The sequence below is a fragment of the Notolepis coatsorum genome (genome assembly GCF_963971535.1).
Source record: "Notolepis coatsorum genome assembly, contig: SCAFFOLD_887, whole genome shotgun sequence".
In the NCBI taxonomy this organism is placed as follows: Eukaryota; Metazoa; Chordata; class Actinopteri; order Aulopiformes; family Paralepididae; genus Notolepis; species Notolepis coatsorum.
This window is the reverse complement of record NW_028169094.1, coordinates 22,653-44,400: the sequence shown is the minus strand read 5'-3', so window position 1 is coordinate 44,400 and position 21,748 is coordinate 22,653. Positions and strand designations below refer to the sequence as shown.

Here is a 21,748-nt window from a genome sequence, read left to right as displayed (position 1 = left end):
CTCTCTATAACCAAAGTTACTCAACATGCTGTATTATGCCTAAAGTAATCTATCTGACAAATCTCAAGAAAATAACTAAATCAACCTATGACAAAATAATATATATTTTCAAGTCTTACTGGACAAAATAAATAACAAGAGAAATATGATGTAATGTTCTAAATAATACCTCTTCTGTATTAGAAAATCCAGCTTTAAAAAATATATTTTTATCTTTTCAATGTAATGTAAATTATAAAACAGTAACCTCGCAAAGATACTAATTTAAAAGTGCACTATGCAGTTTCAGATTTGTTGCAATTAGTGTACTAAACTAATTTATTACACACATAATCCTTAGAATGATTGTATAAGCATCTTATCAAACCAAAACATCATTTTGAGGCATCAAAATAGTTTTCAATAATTTTCTTTCTCTCTCTGTATAGCTGCATTCTTCAATCAATTCGGTCAACTTTGCCATCAAACTCTCGCCTCGCACTGCTTTGTTTGTAATGTTTTTCTGTGTCCATGTGAGCTTTGAGATCGCCAGCACCTTTATTAGACACATAAACATATGGTCAAGCTTTGCACGCGTTGCACTCCGCTTCCAATTAGTCTCGACCGGGATGATAAATTGGAAATTTTCTCTGCAGTTCGTCTGTAATGTACATTTTCGCGTTTGCATTGTGAGGAGCCAGCAATGCTGGTCGGATCTGTCCACTTCCTCATCTGTTGTGTGTGTCTGTGTGAGCGTGCAGTAGCGCTGCCCACAAAGCACTGAAAGCGGGGCTTCTCTTGGTAACGTCACACGCAACAGGTTACCGTTAGGGATCTCCCGATCACATTTTTTTGCTCCCGATCCCATCCCAATCATGTGATTTTGAGTATCTACCGATACCGATCTTTCCAGATCCGATCAAAAAAATATATTTTTATTTTATTTTTTTATCCCAATTTCTCACATTACATTCACCCTGAATGTTGACGTTATCCAGGTGAAAAGTTAACTTCATTCAAGCGAGGCATTGCAATCCTTGACATAAATCATTTGATGTATAATTAAATCAAAGGAAATGCGTTTGGGTCTGAGAGTGTGGCTGGTCTGCCGTTCTGCAGCTGGATACTATTGGTTTGTTTTGGCAAAATTATTCTGCTCTGTGTGACAATAAATAAATGAATGATGATATGCAATTTAAAACCAAAACTAAGGCCTCAGTATGAGTTTAAGACGTGAACATGGTCTTGCGACCAATTTCAGATGTGCGCGGGAGCGTTTTGCCATGTGCACGCGCGTGCACAGGGCACCTTAGGGGGAACATTGACACTGTCCAGGGTGGTCTGGCTAGCAAGACTGTAGATTGTTGATGTGAGTAGCCTACCACACTGATTTTCACCTTAAAATAATGTCCATAAAATGTTGAACCATTTATAACATATTTTATCAACTCTCGCATATCAGTGCTGCTACCATGTAACCATTTACACCATATATTATCAAATAAAAGACAAAGCATGCTGGTAATGTTGCTGCATACTAATTATATTTGTATTTGTCTTCACAAACAGGTGGTGGATTAGCAGTTGGAACACTACTTCTCATAGGTAAGTCTGGCATTCATCATCTAACATAGCCTGTACAGTATCTCTTAATATAGAATAGAATAGAATAGAATAGAATAGAATAGAATAGGGCGGCCGGGTAGTGCAGCGGACTAAGCGTCTGTCTACCACCACAGAGACAGTGGGATCGAATCCAGCTGTGGGCTTCCGGGTTGGCCGACCGTCCATACTAACACAATTGGCAGTGTTAGAGGGTGGGAAAACCCGGCGAGGGTGGGTCCTGGTCGTTGTAAACAGCGACTCCTACAGTTCGGTCGGGGTGCCTGCACAGCAAGGGAAGCATCTAAGAGAGGTAGTGTGACCTTCCACACGTTACACTCTCCCAGTGAGAGTCCGCGCTGCCAGGTGAAAAGAAGCGGTGGGCTGGCTACACATGTGTCGGAGGAAGCATGTGATAGTCTCCGCCCTCCCGGACCGACGGTAGGGGGCAGAGTGCGCAACGACCAGGAGGGGGATTGAGAATTGGCATAACGACTAACATTGGGATGGGAGAAAACGGAAAAAGAAGGGGGGAAAAGATAATTAAAAAAAATATATATATATATATATATATATATATATATATATATATATATATATATATATATATATATATATATATATATATATTAATAATAATAATAATAATAATAATAATAATAATAATAATAATAATAATAATAATAATAATACACTTTATTTGTATAGCACCTTTCATACAGAAACTGCAGCTAAAAGTGCTTCACAACAGAAAAAAGACAGGCATAAAATGAGCACATAAAGTGCAGACATATAAAATCCACATTAGGATCTAACATCCCAACAGGCCACCTTGTTTATGGTTTGATTCCGTTTTAAATAGACAATAATAAAAAGAGTAAGATAAAATAGACGGAGTAAAATAGTGCAATAGTGCAGTGCAATAAAATAGTTGAATTGAATAGAATAGAGATAAAATGAGCACATAAAGTGCAGACATATAAAAAAAAAATTACAGTGCAATAAAATAGTTCTGGATTACTGTAATATACAATTTCGCTTTTTCATACATTAGCCTATCTACGTTTATCTCAATATCAACCGTCTCGGACTCTACAGCCTCAGCATGAGAGATATCTAACTGTCTGTTCTCTCTGTACTTTACAGTCTCAGTAGCAGCAGTACCTAGGCAGATAGAGTAATGAACTGGGGGTCGCTGCTCACAATCCCAGGTGGACATAACCATCCACTGTCAACCTTAATTAATAATATGCTCATCACCCAGCGGTATCACGGAAGCCGCGGTGTTTCCTTCAAAGCGGGTTTGCTTTGGGATACAACGGTATTATTATTATGGCTCCTCATAAGCCTGGCTATATGCGGACCAGGAGATGGTGAGGTGAGGGTAGCTTCGAGCTGTAATTTGTGTGTAGCCCAGGCCTGATGATATTGCTTTGCCCTCTAATTCATCCCCCCCCCAATCGATGCGGGAGTCGGTGATTACACACTAATGCGTTCTTCCCTTCCATTTTGTGAATTAACGTATGGTTGGTTTCATCTGGTAATGAGAGACGCAGTAAAGGTGAAATCGGTGTCTGCGACGTGCGCTTGTGTTTTGTCTGTGGGAGAGTGCTACGTTTGTGTGTGTGTACTGTATGTGTGTGTGTGTGTGTGCACATGCAATTTTTTTGTTGGTCAAACTGTGTATTGTGTGTTTGTGTGTAAGAGTTTTGTTGTGTGTATTTGTTGATCAAACTGTGTGTGTCTATTCTGTATGTGTGTTTGTGTGTGTAAGAGTTTTGTTGTGTGTATTTGTTGGTCAAACTGTGTGTTTATTGTGTATCTTTGTTTGTGTGTGTGAATACGAGTTTTGTTGTGTGTATTTGTTGGTCAAACTGTGTGTGTCTGTCTATTATGTATATGTGTGTGTGTGTGTGTGTGTGTAAGAGTTTTGTTGTGTGTATTTGTTGATCAAACTGTGTGTGTCTATTGTGTACGTGTGTTTGTGTGTGAATACGAGTTTTGTTGTGTGTATTTGTTGATCAAACTGTGTGTCTATAGTGTATGTGTGTTTGTGTGTGTGTGTGTAAGAGTTTTGTTGTGTGTATTTGTTGGTCAAACTGTGTGTGTCTATTGTGTAACTGTGTTTGTGTGTTTGTGTGTGTGTGTAAGAGTTTTGTTGTGTGTATTTGTTGGTCAAACTGTGTGTCTATTGTGCTTGTGTGTGTGTAAGAGTTTTGTTGTGTGTATTTGTTGATCAAACTGTGTGTGTCTATTGTGTACGTGTGCTTGTGTGTGTACGAGTTTTGTTGTGCTTGTTACAGCCGCTCTTCTCCCTCGGTCTGCCCCTGAGCTGTGATTGGCCTGTTTGTGAGACCTAAAATTATCAGAGCGGTCGCCGTCTGCTGCCTTTGATGTGTCTTGAGCTGTCCACCCTGATCTGTCATCCAGAGGGGAACGGATCAGTATGGTTGCTGTCTGAAAATCTCCCATCTCTCTGTGTGTTTTTTTTTTATATGACAAGGAACAAAGCTTCCTTGCTGTTATAAGGTGAACTAAAGGTGGATGACTAAATTATCCCATCACAACGTGCTCACAAAATGTCTTTGTATTGTAAAACAATAATGTGTGTATTGTCATTATACAGCACAAGTACAGTACAACGAAAATAAGTTTGGCATCCAACCAGAGTGCAAATGTAGCAGTAAAGTGCAACAGCAATATACAATGTACAGGTGGTTAAACTAAGTACAAAATATACAAATTAGTACTACTGAGTGTAGTGCTATTCAGATGTATACAGAGTTGTAGTATAATATGTACAGTGATACAGGTGTAAATACAGTATGGTAGTAGTCATACTGGCCAGCAGCGTAACTAGTAAGAGTAGGATATGTACAGATATAGATATAGTATATACAGATATGCAAAAGCATTATGTGCAGGTAAATACAGTATAAATGCAGTACATATAAGAATATAAATGTAAATATAAATGTGTGGCATACTGTATACAGCACTGTTGTACATGCTATCATACAGAGTATATGGGTAGACTATAGTATGAGGTAGGTAGTTAAGATTACTATGATTACAGTGTAGGGCAGTTGTAGACAGTGAAAAGCAGTAGGTTGGTATAGTATAGGAAACCGAGTTCAGAGTTGTACAGTATGGATAGCAGAGCCCAGGGTGTAGGCAATGGAGTCAGAGTTCAGAGTTTATATGGTTTATTCTTTTTTTTAATACTGCTGCAAAGAATAATTTTTTTTATTAATGAAAGGTTATCCTATAACCTAGTTATATGAATACTGGCTGATCGTCTCGCTCTTCGCCATTATGAGATAACCGGCTCAGTGGCCTCGTGGGTAGAGTGTCCGCCCTGAGTTCGGGAGGCTGGGAGTTCAAGCCCCGGCCGAGTCATACCAAAGACTATTTAAAAAATGGTACCCATAGCCTCCGTGCTTGACACTCAGCATCAAGGGTTGGTTTGGGGGGAAGTCCTTGCGACATACTAGCGTCATGTCCAAGGGGTGTACTTGTACATCAAGCTGCCTCACGCTACGGAAACAGGAGATAGGCTCCTGCCCCATGTGCCGTTACGGCTCAAGAACCATTTGTTCTCAAAGGCAAAACTTCCCTCCCCCCCCTTATCTCCTAGCACTTAATGTGCTCACGAAACAAACAAATGCACTCGCATGCACGTGACCAGGCCACGCCCCTGCGTCCCACTATATGACACCGGTCATGGTCACACTCCACCTTCCTCAGAAAGATTTCCATACACGGAAAAACCATCCAAGGGACCTCAGGGCACTAAGAGCGAGACGCTCAGCCAGTATTCATAGCGCCTCACCCGCGCGAGGGCCACCGTAACAAACAAACAGTTTAACGGAAGCCCTGAGATCCCGAGTGCACGGACAGGACATGACTGGTGAAGGCCCGCCTCCAACTCACTAGCGTGAGGAGGCGGACGAATGCCTGAACCACAATATCCGAAAAGAGCTCCGGATATTCTTTGGCACGAAGACTGGATTAGGCCTCAGAGTCGCACCGCTATCGGCCGAATAGACATGCACTCAGGCCGCACCGAGAGAGCACACAGCTCACCCACGCGCTTAGCGGAGGTGAACGCGGTCTTAAGACAGCCGATCCAATGGCGCCTGCTCAAGAGGCTCAAACGGGGCCTCCGACAACCGGCCCAGGACCAGTTGGAGGTCCCACTCGGAGACCACTTCACTTGGTGAAGATGCGGGGAGCCAGAGAGTAGCCGAACGGCAGCCTCTGGTACCCGTACGCTAAGCCCTGCAAAGGAAGCATAGGTATGCCCTAGGATGGAAGATCGGGATGCGAATACGCATCCTACAGGTCTATGGAGGTGAACCAGTCCCCCACCTGACAGAGCCTAACAGGTGGGAGACGGTCAACATTCTGAACCTTCCATGGGATTTCTCGGGCACCAGAGAATACTGGGAGGAAACGCCGCTCACCGCGTCCTCTCATGGGACCACGACGACAGCCTGCTTCGCCAACAGAGATTGGATCTCGTCGGCCAGAGCTGTCACTGCTGCAGACCCTGACAAAAAAGGGTCTGTACCAAACCCGAAAACGGAGAGTGGGGTTGTGCAAAACTGCAACACAAGCCCCCGCCTCAACGTTCTCCCCATCCACCTCGACATATGGCACTGCTGTAGCCATACGTGATGATAATCCCAAAGCGCACCCGCCGCCAACTGGCGCTAGTCCGCCAGGAACTGTAGATAGGAGGCCCGGTCCCACCCGCTGTGCGTTGCCAACCCTGGACTCGCCAACCGCGGGAGCAGGGCGTCTCGCGGAGCCGGGATATCGCACCCTGACACTACCAACGAGGCAATCGCACCCAAGGGGGGACCCCGACAGAAAGGGCCGGTCTGATACGGGGAGAGCGGCCATCACACTTGGTGACATAAGCTTCCCCACTGAACATCTTCCCGGCATGGACTGCTGAGGATAGCCTGCTCTGCAGCTGGACATGCAAGGCGTGTGGTCCCCACACTGCCCGATAGGGTGGGTTCCTACACACCGTAGCCCTGCAGTGATATTACTACCACCCAAACCACGCGTGCTTGACTGACCACCGCCGGTCTTCCGGTCGGGGGAGGCACTAACGTGATACCCGGCCTGGCGGGGCTGGGGGAACTCACGCTGCGACCTCCTGGGCCTCGAGTTCCCCCGCTGACAACCTTTTCCGTCGACAGACACAACACCAGGCTCACCAAACACAGACGCAGAACGTGTGGCGTGGGAGCCGCTTGACAGCACAGCATTCTCACAGGCAGACCCAGGCCTAGCTAGCAACTGGGTGTCAGCCCCTGTGCCCATGAGAAGCGAAACGTGGGGCCGCTTGCGCTTCACTCAAGGCATGCGGCCCGCAGCCAAAGGGAACAAATCAGAGCCTGTATCCCGCTGGTGTTGGGGGGGGGGGAGTGACCGGAGAGCGTGCTAGACACAGCTAGACGGCGATGGTTTTTTAGGACGTGCTCATCTAATGTAGCCGATCCCTCGGCCACCAAGGCTGTCGGCCTTGTGATCACCTGTTGTCTTTGTGCCCAGGGTACCTCAGGCGGGGGAAATAATGGCCGCTGATCGGGGGCCTCGCCGCAGCCGCTGGCGAGGCCGCGCCCTCACCTCTGGCTGCGCGGTGTGAGGCGGTGTGGGGCCTAGGTCAAATACCGCCCACGCTCCTGCGGAAAGACCAAAAAGTCCCTCTGCGGAGAGGGGAGCCCTGAGGAGGGGAAGCCTTCTCTCTTCCTCAAGGGGAGACTGCTCCAACCAAAGGTCTGTCAACAAACGTTGACAGCATCCTAGCCCTCCCTGTGGTTATAGCTTGCAGCTAGGTCAAAAGCTGAATAACCTCAAAACCTTGCGCGATGTTTTGACGTCGGCTGGCCCTAAGGCCCCACCACCGACACCATTTTTGACAGAAAAAAACAGCAAATTGAACAATGTTGCCAGTCGCTGCTAATTCTATACCGCTGCGGTATAGGCTTACCAGCCCACCAGCCACCTACCGGGCCGACTCGCCTCATGGCGTCGGCCGGGCGGGACACTGTTCCACCATGTCAGAGGCAAAGGACTGATGCCACCTGCTTCACTAAGCACGGAACACCAGTGGTGGCTGCAGACCAAAGTCTACACTCTAGTGAAGCACTGCCTCACTAGTAGGCATGCAGCAACCTCCACTGTGGTGTGCACCCATGAAGGGATAATGAATAAATGAACGAAAACTCTATTAACATATTGTTAAGGGGATGCAGACCAGAGAAAAAAACGCCAGTCCCGTCCACACCAGGGACCCCCATTTTCAATTCATAGATTCACAAAAAGCACACCTGCCCTGAGCCTCAGCACATCCACCCATGTAAATGGTAAACAAGCCCCCGTTAAAACCCCCAACATTAGACACAGATTGACCGTCAGCATGAATGGTTAAGAGGAGGGAAGACCTTTTAGTAAGACAGCCCTCAGTGGGGAACAAAGGAACGGCGTCCCAGCATTGTAGCATTAGCATTAGCCTCGCGCTCTAGGATAGTTGGAAAAACACCCAAAAAAGAGTCATGGCGACCATGTTTTCCCAAATATCCTGCCCCTCGCGCCAATACATCACTCGGTTGTCTCACGGGACAACGAGCAGTATTACTCATGCTAGTATCAATGCCTGATAGCGCAGGCCTTACCTGTGCATGACTTAGCTCGACTGCTAACCGTCGCGCGACGTCCCTCAGTCCGCTGTCACGAGACGAGGAAAAACCCAGGACAGGCCCGTTGCGCTGTTTAGGATGTGCCGAGAAGATTCCAGGGGCTGGTGAACTTCTGGCGAATTTTGTAAATTCTCCCTGCGTTTCATAACAGCTAGTTCACGGAGTGCACTGCTATTTCCGTGTTGGAAACAAAAAGAGGAAGGTGGAGTGTGACCATGTCCGGCGTCATATAGTGGGACACAGGGGCGTGGCCTGGTCACGTGCATGTGAGTGCATTTGTTTGTTTCGTGAGCACATTAAGTGCTAGGAGATAAGAGTTATATCATAATGGAGAAGAGCGAGACGCGATTGCCAGTATGCTAATATAACTATAGCCTATATATATAGGCTATAAATATAGCCTACAATATGTATGTTTTTTATGATGATATATTAAGTAGTGGTTTAATGACGGCTGATTTAAAGGCCAAGGGCACCACGCCAGTAGACAAAGAGGTGTTGAAGATATTGAGTAGGCCAGGGCCTAGAGTTGGGAAGAGTTTTTTGAGAGTTGCTGGAAGAGGGTCAAACAAACAGGTTGAGGGTTTAGCCGCGCCAACCAATTTAGAGAGGGCACTAAGTGAGATGTTTTCAAGGCAGCATAGCGTATTGCTGGATTCAAAGACGGGGGGAAAGCCCATCAGAGGTTGGGAGGGACTCTGATTGTTGAGTAAGCCAACAATTTCATCTCTTATGAGATACATTTTCTTGGTAAAGAATTTAATGAATTCGTTAGCCGAGAACGCAGGGTTTAGCGCAGTTGGTTGTTTCTGAGTACGTTTTGCAACTGTGTCAAACAGAAACTTTGAGTTGTTTTTGTTTTCGTTAATTAGCCTGGAAAAATATGAGGTCTTGACAAGTTTGATTGCCTTTTTGTAATCATGTAAACTATCATTCCAGGCAAGGCGGTACACTTCGAGTTTGGTCGAACGCCATTTATGTTCAAGTTTGCGACATGCCTTTTTAAAGGAGCGAGTTTCCTCCATAAACCAGGGAGTTTGTTTTTGCGGAGCACGTTTAATTTTAGGCTTAAGGGGAGCGACAATGTCGAGCGTGCTACAAAGGGCGGCGTTAAGTTTGTCTGTAAAGAGATCAAGGGGGCCAGAATAAGAGAGGAAGGGAGAGAGGGTGTCTGATAGGTAATTAACAAGAATTGTGACAGTGGAGGCGTTAATACAACGGCTCATGTAGGATTCTATACTGTCTGGGCGAGAAACCGTCAAATCAATTTGAAATTTTATGAGGTAGTGGTCTGAGAGAGCAGGAACATAGGGAGAAACGCTCAAATCTGACACAGTGACACAGCGGGCCAGGACTAAGTGTTGTTGGAATGAATGTTAAAATCACCAACCATTAACACATTCGGGGCCATTTGGGTCCGTGTAATATCACTCTAGACCAGTGGTTCCCAAAGTCGGGGTCGCGACCCAAAGGTGGGCCGCGAGCAGCCACGGGAGGGCCGCGAGATGATTTCCAATTTTTTTTTTTTTTTTTTTGTCAGGCCACTGAAGCTTCTTTGATAGTGACTACAGGTTCTGAAGCTTCTTTGATAGTGACTACAGGTCCTGAAGCTTCTTTGATAGTGACTACAGGTCCTGAAGCTTCTTTGATAGTGACTACAGGTCCTGAAGCTTCTTTGATAGTGACTACAGGTCCTGAAGCTTCTTTGATAGTGACTACAGGTCCTGAAGCTTCTTTGATAGTGACTACAGGTCCTGAAGCTTCTTTGATAGTGACTACAGGTCCTGAAGCTTCTTTGATAGTGACTACAGGTCCTGAAGCTTCTTTGATAGTGACTACAGGTCCTCAAGCTTCTTTGATAGTGACTACAGTTCCTCAAGCTTCTTTGATAGTGACTACAGGTCCTGAAGCTTCTTTGATAGTGACTACAGGTCCTCAAGCTTCTTTGATAGTGACTACAGGTCCTGAAGCTTCTTTGATAGTGACTACAGGTCCTGAAGCTTCTTTGATAGTGACTACAGGTTCTGAAGCTTCTTTGATAGTGACTACAGGTCCTGAAGCTTCTTTGATAGTGACTACAGGTCCTGAAGCTTCTTTGATAGTGACTACAGGTCCTGAAGCTTCTTTGATAGTGACTACAGGTCCTGAAGCTTCTTTGATAGTGACTACAGGTCCTGAAGCTTATTTGATAGTGACTACGGGTCCTGAAGCTTCTTTGATAGTGACTACAGGTCCTGAAGCTTCTTTGATAGTGACTACAGGTCCTGAAGCTAGCTTCTTTGATAGTGACTACATGTCCTGAAGCTTCTTTGATAGTGACTACAGGTCCTGAAGCTTCTTTGATAGTGACTACAGGTCCTGAAGCTTCTTTGATAGTGACTACAGGTCCTGAAGCTTCTTTGATAGTGACTACAGGTCCTGAAGCTTTAGCTTCTTTGATAGTGACTACAGGTCCTGAAGCTTCTTTGATAGTGACTACAGGTCCTGAAGCTTTAGCTTCTTTGATAAGTGACTACAGGTCCTGAAGCTTCTTTGATAGTGACTACAGGTCCTGAATCTTCTTTGATAGTGACTACAGGTCCTGAAGCTTCTTTGATAGTGACTACAGGTCCTGAAGCTTCGTTGACAGTGACTACAGGTCCTGAAGCTTCTTTGATAGTGACTACAGGTCCTGAAGCCTCTTTGATAGTGACTACAGGTCCTGAAGCTTCTTTGATAGTGACTACAGGTCCTGAAGCTTCTTTGATAGTGACTACAGGTCCTGAAGCGTCTTTGATAGTGACTACAGGTCCTGAAGCGTCTTTGATAGTGACTACAGGTCCTCAAGCTTCTTTGATAGTGACTACAGGTCCTGAAGCTTATTTGATAGTGACTACAGGTCTTGAAGCTTCTTTGATAGTGACTACAGGTCCTGAAGCTTTAGCTTCTTTGATAGTGACTACAGGTCCTGAAGCTTCTTTGATAGTGACTACAGGTCCTGAAGCTTCTTTGACAGTCACTACAGGTCCTGAAGCTTCTTTGATAGTGACTACAGGTCCTAAAGCTTCTTTGATAGTGACTACAGGTCCTGAAGCTTCTTTGATAGTGACTACAGGTCCTGAAGCGTCTTTGATAGTGACTACAGGTCCTGAAGCTTCTTTGATAGTGACTACAGGTCCTAAAGCTTCTTTGATAGTGACTACAAGTCCTGAAGCTTCTTTGATAGTGACTACAGGTCCTCAAGCTTCTTTGATAGTGACTACAGGTCCTGAAGCTTCTTTGACAGTGACTACAGGTCCTGAAGCTTCTTTGATAGTGACTACAGGTGCTGAAGCTTCTTTGATAAGTGACTACAGGTCCTGAAGCTTATTTGATAGTGACTACAGGTCCTGAAGCGTCTTTGATAGTGACTACAGGTCCTGAAGCTTCTTTGACAGTGACTACAGGTCCTGAAGCTTCTTTGATAGTGACTACAGGTCCTGAAGCGTCTTTGATAGTGACTACAGGTCCTGAAGCTTCTTTGATAGTGACTACAGGTCTTGAAGCTTCTTTGACAGTGACTACAGGTCCTGAAGCTTCTTTGATAGTGACTACAGGTCCTGAAGCTTCTTTGATAGTGACTACAGGTCCTGAAGCGTCTTTGATAGTGACTATAGGTCCTGAAGCTTCTTTGATAGTGACTACAGGTCCTGAAGCTTCTTTGATAGTGACTACAGGTCCTAAAGCTTCTTTGATAGTGACTACAGGTCCTGAAGCTTCTTTGATAGTGACTACAGGTCCTCAAGCTTCTTTGATAGTGACTACAGGTCCTGAAGCTTCTTTGATAGTGACTACAGGTCCTAAAGCTTCTTTGATAGTGACTACAGGTCCTGAAGCTTCTTTGATAGTCACTACAGGTCCTGAAGCGTCTTTGATAGTGACTACAGGTCCTGAAGCTTTAGCTTCTTTGATAGTGACTACAGGTCCTGAAGCTTCTTTGATAGTGACTACAGATCCTCAAGCGTATTTGATAGTGACTACAGGTCCTGAAGCTTCTTTGATAGTGACTACAGGTCCTGAAGCTTCTTTGATAGTGACTACAGGTCCTGAAGCTTCTTTGACAGTGACTACAGGTCCTGAAGCTTCTTTGATAGTGACTACATGTTCTGAAGCTTCTTTGATAGTGACTACAGGCCCTGAAGCTTCTTTGATAGTGACTACAGGTCCTGAAGCTACTTTGATAGAGACTACAGGTCCTGAAGCTTCTTTGATGGTGACTACAGGTCCTGAAGCTTCTTTGATAGTGACTACAGGTCCTGAAGCGTCTTTGATAGTGACTACAGGTCCTGAAGCTTCTTTGATAGTGACTACAGGTCCTGAAGCTTCTTTGACAGTGACTACATGTCCTGAAGCTTCTTTGATAGTGACTACAGGTCCTGAAGCGTCTTTGATAGTGACTACAGGTCCTGAAGCTTCTTTGATAGTGACTACAGGTCCTGAAGCTTCTTTGATAGTGACTACAGGTCCTGAAGCTTCTTTGACAGTGACTACAGGTCCTGAAGCTTCTTTGATAGTGACTACAGGTCCTGAAGCTTCTTTGATAGTGATTACAGGTCCTGAAGCTTCTTTGATAGTGACTACAGGTCCTGAAGCTTTAGCAGACAGAGGGGAGAAAGCATGGACCCGTTTTCATAACTCAGTCCGATCTCCGATGGAATAGTCATAAAGCACGGTGTCCTGAGACCTATGTGTGTGTGACACATTTTTGGATCATAGCCTGTAGAAAGATAAATAACAGGGGAGGCTACCCAGCATGGTCTTATAGATTAGTCACATACCAGTGCCTAAGCCGACGTTTTGAAAGAGTAGGCCAATTAACTTTGAAGTACGACATACAGTGTGTGTGTGTGTGTGTGTGTGTGTGTGTGTGTGTGTGTGTGTGTGTGTGTGTGTGTGTGTGTGTGTGTGTGTGTGTGTGTGTGTGTGTGTGTGTGTGTGTGTGTGTGTGTGTGTGTGTGTGTGTGTGTGTGTGTGTGTGTGTGCGCGTGCGTGTGAGGAGTCTCCCTGGCTCCTTGATTCACGGCATCCAAACGTCTGTGGACAACGAGCTGATGTGTCCGTGTACACACATCAACACGATCACCGACAGGATGCGGAGCGGCAACTGATCTTCGCCCGACGTCGAAAGAAGAACGGGGCTTGTTCCCTAAACATAAAAACATAACTTAACCCTTTCACTGCCACACTACAGAAGGTTAACCCTTTACTACCACACTACAGAAGGTTAACCCTAGTGAAAGGGTTAACCATCTCGAGTGTGATAGTAAAGGGTTAACCTTCTGTAGTGTGGTAGTGAAAGGGTTAACACTTTGTCGTGTGGCAGTGAAAGGGTTAACCATTTGGTATTTCGGTAGTGAAAGGGTTAATAGAATAGAATAGAATAGAAATACTTTTATTATCCTGAGGGAAATTTGACACTGCAAATCGCTCAACATTCAACATTTAGACAGAACAGGTCACGAATAATAATAACAAAGCAAATCAAATTGCCTAAGATAAGAGTAGAATAAAATAGAATAAAAATGGAATAATACAGTAAATAAATACAGTAAAAATATGCTGAGGTCTACAGTATGTGTAATATTGCACAGTGCTGTTTCAAAAGTAAGAGTCCAGGAAGATGGTACCTGTCACTCTGTGCTCAGTGATGCAGTGAGGCACAGTGATGCATTGTAACGTCTGATGGCTGTTGGAATGAAGGACTTCCTGTGCCGTTCAGTGCTGCATTTAGGGAGTGGTAGCCTAGCACTGAACATGCTCCTCCTGTCAGCCAAGTCTGTGTATAGTGGGTGGGAGGGGTTTTCCCTGATGGCGTGGAGCTTAGCAAGGCTCCTCCTCTCCGCCACCCTCGCTAGCGAGTCCAGCTCCATCCCAACCACGCTACTGGCCTTCTTGACCAGCTTATCCAGCCTGTTTGTGTCCCCTGCTCTCAGTCCGCTGCCCCAGCAGGTCACAGCGTACAAGAAGGCGCCCGCCACCACCGACTCATAGAACATCCTCAACATCCTTGTAGACATTGAATGATCTCAGCCTTCTGAGGAAGTAGAGTCAGCTCTGACCCTTCTTGTACAGTGCCTCTGCGTGTTTTGACCCGTTCAGTTTGTTGTCGATGTGCACACCGAGGTATTTGTACTCCTCAACCATGTCCACATCGACTCCCCTGATGGAAACGGGGGTCACAGGTGCACTCCTCCTCCTCCCCAGCGCCACAACCAGTTCCCTGGTCTTCGCCACATTTAGCTGCAGGTGGTTTTTATCGCACCATGTGACGAAGTCCACTACCAGTTCCCGGTATTCCCTCTCGTCACCGTCCTGTATACATCCCACTATCGCAGAGTCATCAGAAAACCTCTGAAGGTGGCAGGACTCTGACCGATAGTGGAAGTCGTTGGTGTGTAGACGGTGACGAGGAAGGGAGAGAGGACTGTCCCCTGCGGGGCCCCGGTGTTGCTGACCAGTCTGTCTGACACACAGCTCCGTAGGCGCTGCACGTACTGTGGTCTGCCTGTCAGAGTCACAGAGAGGACAGTAGCGGCGTCTTATTCCATCCTCCCCGCAGGTAGCCACTCTCGGACCACACAGACTTAGCCACCGCCCCCCACGGCCCGCCATCACCAAAACCGAAGAAGAAGAAGAAGAAGAAGAAGAAGAAGAAGAAGAAGAAGAAGAAGAAGAAGAAGAAGAAGAAGAAGAAGAAGAAGAAGAAGAAGAAGAAGAAGAAGAAGAAGAAGAAGAAGAAGAAGAAGAAGAAGAAGAAGAAGAAGAAGAAGAAGAAGAAGAAGAAGAAGAAGAAAACAGCCAACATCATCATCCTCCTCCCGACCAAACCCCTTCTTCTTTCCCCCCCGCCTGATTCTGTATTTGAGGCTTAAACAGAGAGGTGGTTGTCAATCAAGCCTTACTTGAATTACCTTGAGAAGTAACACTCATTTGAAGAGACTATTACGTTATTAGGTCATATTATCATTATTATTATTATTATAGGCTATAACCTACATAGTATTAGGCCTGCATGGCCAAAGGCTACATCAACAGAAAAATACCCCAGAGTCCAGATAATCATACAGAGGGCAAACATTGTGACCTAGATATTAGACTCCTCCCCCCTCCAGCCTCAGATATTAGACCCCTCCCCCTCCAGCTTCAGCCCATATGATTCAGGACCTTCCCGCTCCCACTCCCACTCCCCCCCGCTCGCACTACCCCCCACCCCCCTCCTCTTTACCAAACCTTAGTCAAAATGAGCAAAAGAGAAAGAAATCATCCCATGACTGTCTAGAGAGTGACTGATGTACCTCAGAGATATGACCCCCCCTCCTCTCTCTCTCTCTCTCCGCAACCCGCCCACCCCTTACCCCTGTCGCTCCTATACCCCCCCCCACACACACACACACACACACACACATACACACACACACACACACTCCCCTTACCCCCCGCCTCGACAGCCTAATGACTCCTGGAGGTTCCATTTGTAAGGCTCCCATAGAAACACGGCGACAATAGGCCCCATCTTGAGAGGGCCCATCTGGGAGTCTTTGTGGGCCCCGCTGAAAGCCACAAAGGCCCGCTGACCTAGAAACCCATCAATAAGAGGACAGGGAGCCCCACCGACAACAAATTGAAGAGCCGTGGAATGTCCCGGTCCCGTCCCGAGGTCCGTGGGTGAGGAGGAGGACGGACCGGGAATGCCGATGGGTGGCGGCGGGGTGGTAGTGGGAGGGGGGGGCGGGGGGCATTCCCCGGATGACACGTCAGGATGTCATTCCCAAGCTGTCGGCTACACGCCTATCACCTTAAACTGTCACTCCCGTCTTTGTCCCCCCCCCCCCCCCCCTGCCCACCGTTTGTCATTGTGGCCGGTGACATCCTTACAAAATGGTGGTTGTGACAGGAAGCAGCAGTGGCATGCTGGGTAGAGGTATGCGGGCCAGCTGCGGAGGGGGGGGGGGGAGAAGAAGGGGTTTGGTCGGGGAGGATGATGATGTTGGCTGTTTTTGTGGTTCTTCTGTGGTTTTGGTGATGGCGGGTCGTGGGGGGGGGGGGGGGGGGTGGCTAAGTCTGTGTGGTCTGAGAGTGGCTACCTGCGGGGAGGATGGAATAAGACTGTCCTCTCTGTGACTCTTGATGTAATGAGGTCGACCTGTCCCCTCGTCTCAAGCCTACGTCGTGGCGTCCTTGGACAGAGCTTCCTCGTCAGAGCATCTATCCGCTCCGACGTGTAACAAAGATATGATAAGCATATCTCCTGGGCGTCCTCAGGAACCAGGCCACTCTCCCCCCTCCTCTCTCTTGGCACCTGCTAGGGATGGGTACCGAATCCATTACTTTTAAGGGTATCGACCGAATCGCGTCGGTACTACCGGAGTACCGATTCACGTGAGATCCACCGGTGCCACATTTAGGTACTGTATGCAAAAAAAATAATGTCTGATGACGTCAACGTTCACGCGCACAATACACGCTTACCTAGGATTTGACTCAACAAAGCAGTTGTTGAGCATCTTCAGGTATATTTATTTAAAGATGTGTACCTTTTAGTTCCACAGAATAGTTCATTGCTGCTAGAGTGGTTTGTTTAATCGTTTTATACTTGTTATTTGTAAAACATTATTTTTTATTTAAAGATAAATAATAATGATAATGGTAGATAAAATTGTTAAGAGAGTAACGTACCGGGAAAAAAAGGTACGGGTAATGATACCGGTATTGGTTCAAATGTGAACGGTACCCAACGCTAGCACTCGCTGTACTCGCTGTTTTTCCAAAGGAAAACTCTTTGAGGCTCACGACACGTTGAAACGAGACGGTGTCACGGCCATCAGCCGGGGTGTCGGTCAGGGAGTGTTCTGAGGAGAATCATCGTGCCTTCTTCTTCTGTCATTTTGGCCTGACGGGTGAGGCAGCGGGAATCGAACCGGTGAACCTCCGGATTACCGGATGACTGCTCTACCTCCTGAGCCACTGTCCCTGTGATGATGTTGATGTGTACAACATGTTGCAAACAAGGCAATGAAACGATGTCACAGTGTCAGAAACCACAGAGAACACAGAGGGAGCTGGGTGGGAGCTGGGTGGGAGCTGGGTGGGAGCTGGGTCAGAGCTGGGTGGGACCTGGGTGAGAGCTGGGTGGGAGCTGGGTGGGAGCTGGGTGGGAGCTGGGTGAGAGCTGGGTGGGAGCTGGGTGGGAGCTGGGTGAGAGCTGGGTGGGAGCTGGGTGGGAGCTGGGTGGGAGCTGGGTGGGAGCTGGGTGGGAGCTGGGCGGGAGCTGGGCGGGAGCTGGGTGGGAGCTGGGTGGGAGCTGGGTGGGAGCTGGGTGGGAGCTGGGTGGGAGCTGGGTGGGACCTGGGTGGGAGCTGGGTGGGAGCTGGGTGGGAGCTGGGTGGGAGCTGGATCAGAGCTGGGTGGGAGCTGGGTGGGACCTGGGTGGGAGCTGGGTGGGAGCTGGGTGGGAGCTGGGTGGGAGCTGGGTGGGAGCTGGGTCAGAGCTGGGTGAGAGCTGGGTGGGACCTGGGTCGGAGCTGGGTGAGAGCTGGGTGGGAGCTGGGTGAGAGCTGGGTGAGAGCTGGGTGGGAGCTGGGTCGGAGCTGGGTGGGAGCTGGGTGAGAGCTGGGTGAGAGCTGGGTGAGAGCTGGGTGGGAGCTGGGTCAGAGCTGGGTGAGAGCTGGGTGGGAGCTGGGTGGGAGCTGGGTGAGAGTTGGGTGAGAGCTGGGTGGGAGCTGGGTGGGAGCTGGGTGGGAGCTGGGTGGGAGCTGGGTCAGAGCTGGGTGAGAGCTGGGTGAGAGCTGGGTGGGAGCTGGGTGAGAGCTGAGTCAGAGCTGGGTCAGAGCTGGGTGGGAGCTGGGTGAGAGCTGGGTGAGAGCTGGGTGGGAGCTGGGTGAGAGCTGGGTGGGAGCTGGGTGGGAGCTGGGTGGGAGCTGGGTGAGAGCTGGGTGGGAGCTGGGTGGGAGCTGGGTGAGAGCTGGGTGAGAGCTGGGTGGGAGCTGGGTGGGACTCAGAAGGAGCTTCTATCCCCAGGCCATCAGGATGCTCAATGACCCTATACAACATCATCAACCCATCCATCTACACTCATTGCACACACATCCACATGCACACACTCACCTTAAACAAACACTCACCTTATTAACACTCACTTTAGACACTTTAGGCTTATTTTTATTAAAGAGATTTGCACTACCTTAAACGTTTTGTACATCATTACGTCTACATTTGTACCTCATTGTCTTTCACTGTACTTAGATTGTACTTAGGTTGTACTTTAGTTTGTATATTATATTGTATATTGTATAGTGTTTAAATATTCATCCTTTACTTTTTTTACTGTATGAAGCACATTCTCAGGGGCTCATACAGAACCAAGCATTTCACTGTAAAATACATGTACGTTTATATGTGACGAATAAAAACAAACTTGAAACTTGGGTGTCAGGGAGTGTTCTGAGGAGAAGCGTCCTCTTCTGTCATTTGGCCTGACGGGCGTGAGGCACGACCTCCTGTGTGTGGGAGGAGGAGGTCAGGTGAGTGCTCCAGACAGGTGTCTCCCTCTCACTCCCTCGCTCAGACCGGGGGATAGGATAGGTGCACGTGAAGGGGAGCGCCCGCCACAGAGCCCTTTTAGGGGAGGGGAGCGGAGCCGGACGCCGTGGTGTCATTCGTAGTTTGATACCCAGGCTGCGCGCAGTGACACCTGTGTTCTTCCTGTGCCACGTTTTTTGAGTGCCATCTCATTCATTCCCACAAGGGTTAGCAAGAGAGAGAGCACCGCTGCCCTCCTTATATCAATTACAGTCAGCCGATGTGATGCGGGTCACGCAGTGTGCTGGAGTCCAACCGGGTCCTGATTGGACAAGTCGGGGAGCGGAGAGAGAGAGACGAGCCAGACTGTGCTGCTGTGGTGATGATGATGATGGACTTGTTGATCCCCGTCGTGGTTATGAGATCAGAGATGTTGGATTTTGTGTGAGGGAGATTTGATTAGTGAAGACCAAAACTAGGCTGTTCTGTATGCATGATTGTGTACGTGTTTGTGTGCGTGTACAGTTTTGTGTTTTTTTTTTGGTTGTTTGTTTGGTGTACTGTGTGTTTATCCGTCTGTGGTGACTCACTCACTGTGACACTATCGCTGTCAGAACTCGGGACGTGAGAACTCATACTTTTATATTGTATTTATATATAGTGTACAGATACTGGACTGTGAAGCTCTGTATCGTGTGTGTGTGTGTGTGTCCCCCCCCCCCCCCCCCCATGCTGCTTTGACACCTGAATTTCCCCATTCAGAGATGTTGTATTTTGTGTGAGGGAGATTTGATTAGTGAAGACCAACACTGTGACTAGGCCCTATGCATGGCGTTCACAGTGTCTGTTCTAAGGCTGTCCCCGAAGCCTGTTTTTGGGATTCGAACTTCGTCAGGGTTTTTCGAACGAACGTTTGAACCTTCGTTTTTTATTTAAAAAAAAAATATTACATTTTTATTTTATTTTTTTTTATTTTTTTAATATCCTCAAACTAAATCCTCAATTTGAATAAAGTGATTAATCAGATTAAATTAGTCTTTTTTCTTTTATTAAATCAACTTTCCAGACCCAGACCCAGCCCAGGGAGAAGCCCCAGCCAACTAAATCAATTAAATCAACTTTCTTCAATGAATATAACTCATCAGTTTCTTTTAATACTATAATATTAGTGTAGCCTAATCTTTATCTGCAACTGTGAAGAAAAACCCCATTGGTTTAAACAGAATAAAAAAAAAATAATAATAATAATAATCTTATTAAAAATTTAAAATTCTAATGCCAACGTAACAAACGAAGGTTCGAACGTTTTGGGCTCAGCCCTAGTCTGTTCTGTATGTGCACATGTATGTGTTTGTGTGTGTGTGTGTGTACAGTAGTGTTGTCACAATACCAACATTTTTACTTCGATACCGATACCAGCCTGAGTATCGTGATACCGGTTCTAAAAATCTTCTGGTCCTTTTAGTGACAAAATGCGAGTGAAACGCTCGCACTGTCGAGTCCTGGCTTTATAGAATCACAAACAGACTGTGGAAAATGCCTTGTTGTGTGTTCGGTCGACACAGTTGACATGCCCACTACACAAAGCGTGCGCTCTCTCTCTCTCACACACACACTGCTCCGGTCACGCATCAACTCTACTCATGGGAAATATGACATCAGGCTATTTTTATAAAAGTATCGATACTAATAAAATGGAGTATTGGAACGTTTTTAACGGCTGGGTATCGCAATACTGTTCTAGTATCAGTGTATCGTGCAACACTACCGTAACCCTATATTCTATATGAATTGAAAATGGGGGACCCTGATGTAAACAAGACGAAAGTCTTTCTCTGGTCTGCATCCCCTTAACAATTGTGTGTATTGAGCCGTACTGTACTGTACCCATTCTGCAATCTGTTAAATAAAGTTTTCATTCATTCATTCATTCATTCATTCATTCATTCATTCATTCATTCATTCATTCATTCATTCATTCATTCACCCTAGTGTAATTTTTTTTTCACTTTTTTTTCTCCTCTTTCAATTTTTTCTTCCATCCCAATTTCGCTGTGCCAATTCTCCCCTGTCTTGAACGTTGCTCGCATATGCCCCCCACTTGCCGGTCGTAGGGAGGATAGAAGCCTTGCATCACGTGTCCCCTCCGATACACAAGGAGGCAGCCTGTCACATCTTTTCACCTGCCAGCGCGGACTCTCAGTGGCGAGGAGTAACATGTGGGAGGCTCACACTACCCCCGCCATTTCCTGTCTCTGCTGTGCAGGCGTCCCCCAACCGACCTGTGGGAGTCGCTGTCCACAACGTCCAGATTACCACCCATCGACTTCCACCCGCTAACTCTGCCAATTTAGTTAGTCTGATGGCCGGCCCAAGCCGGAGGCAACGGTGTCTCTTGCGTTGGTGATGAGCACAATGTCCGCTGCGCCACCCAGCCACCCCTAGTGTACAGTTGTGTGTGTGTTTTTTTTTTATGTATGTTTGGTGTGTACTATGGGTGGGAATCACCAGAGGCCTCACAATACGATATTATCACGAAACTTATGTCACGATACGATAGTATTGTGATTAAAAATATATAGAGTATTACGATATTAATATTGCAATATATTGCAATTTATTACCTTTTTTCAACTGCAAAGTAAAACTTTGTCAACATGTTTTATCTAATAAAATAAAGTTCAGTCTGTTCATCTCACTTCAATAATTTTTATTCCAGCAAATGGGATTTTCTCAAGCAGACAGATGTAAACACTGTAATCTGTGTTGCATGTACCTGACAAACTGAACTGTTTGTATTACAGTCATATTCCAACTTAACTGAATGCACGTGTGTGTGTGTGTGTGTGTGTGTGTGGACTACTGTACTATTACAGGTATTGAAATGAACAATGCAACTTCCTTATACAAAAAAA

The 21,748-nt window shown here is 46.7% G+C and overlaps 1 protein-coding gene across 1 annotated transcript in view; it reads left to right on the top strand.

The window, feature by feature from the left end:
• The window catches only part of elp4 (elongator acetyltransferase complex subunit 4), a gene marked incomplete at its 3' end in the record, with an annotated part of 45,070 nt that overhangs the window by 4,257 nt on the left and 19,065 nt on the right, over positions 1–21,748 (top strand). The window contains exon 2 of the mRNA XM_084339618.1: positions 1,549–1,584. Coding sequence (XP_084195744.1) covers positions 1,549–1,584 — 36 coding nt within the window. The remainder of the gene's footprint in view (positions 1–1,548; positions 1,585–21,748) is intronic.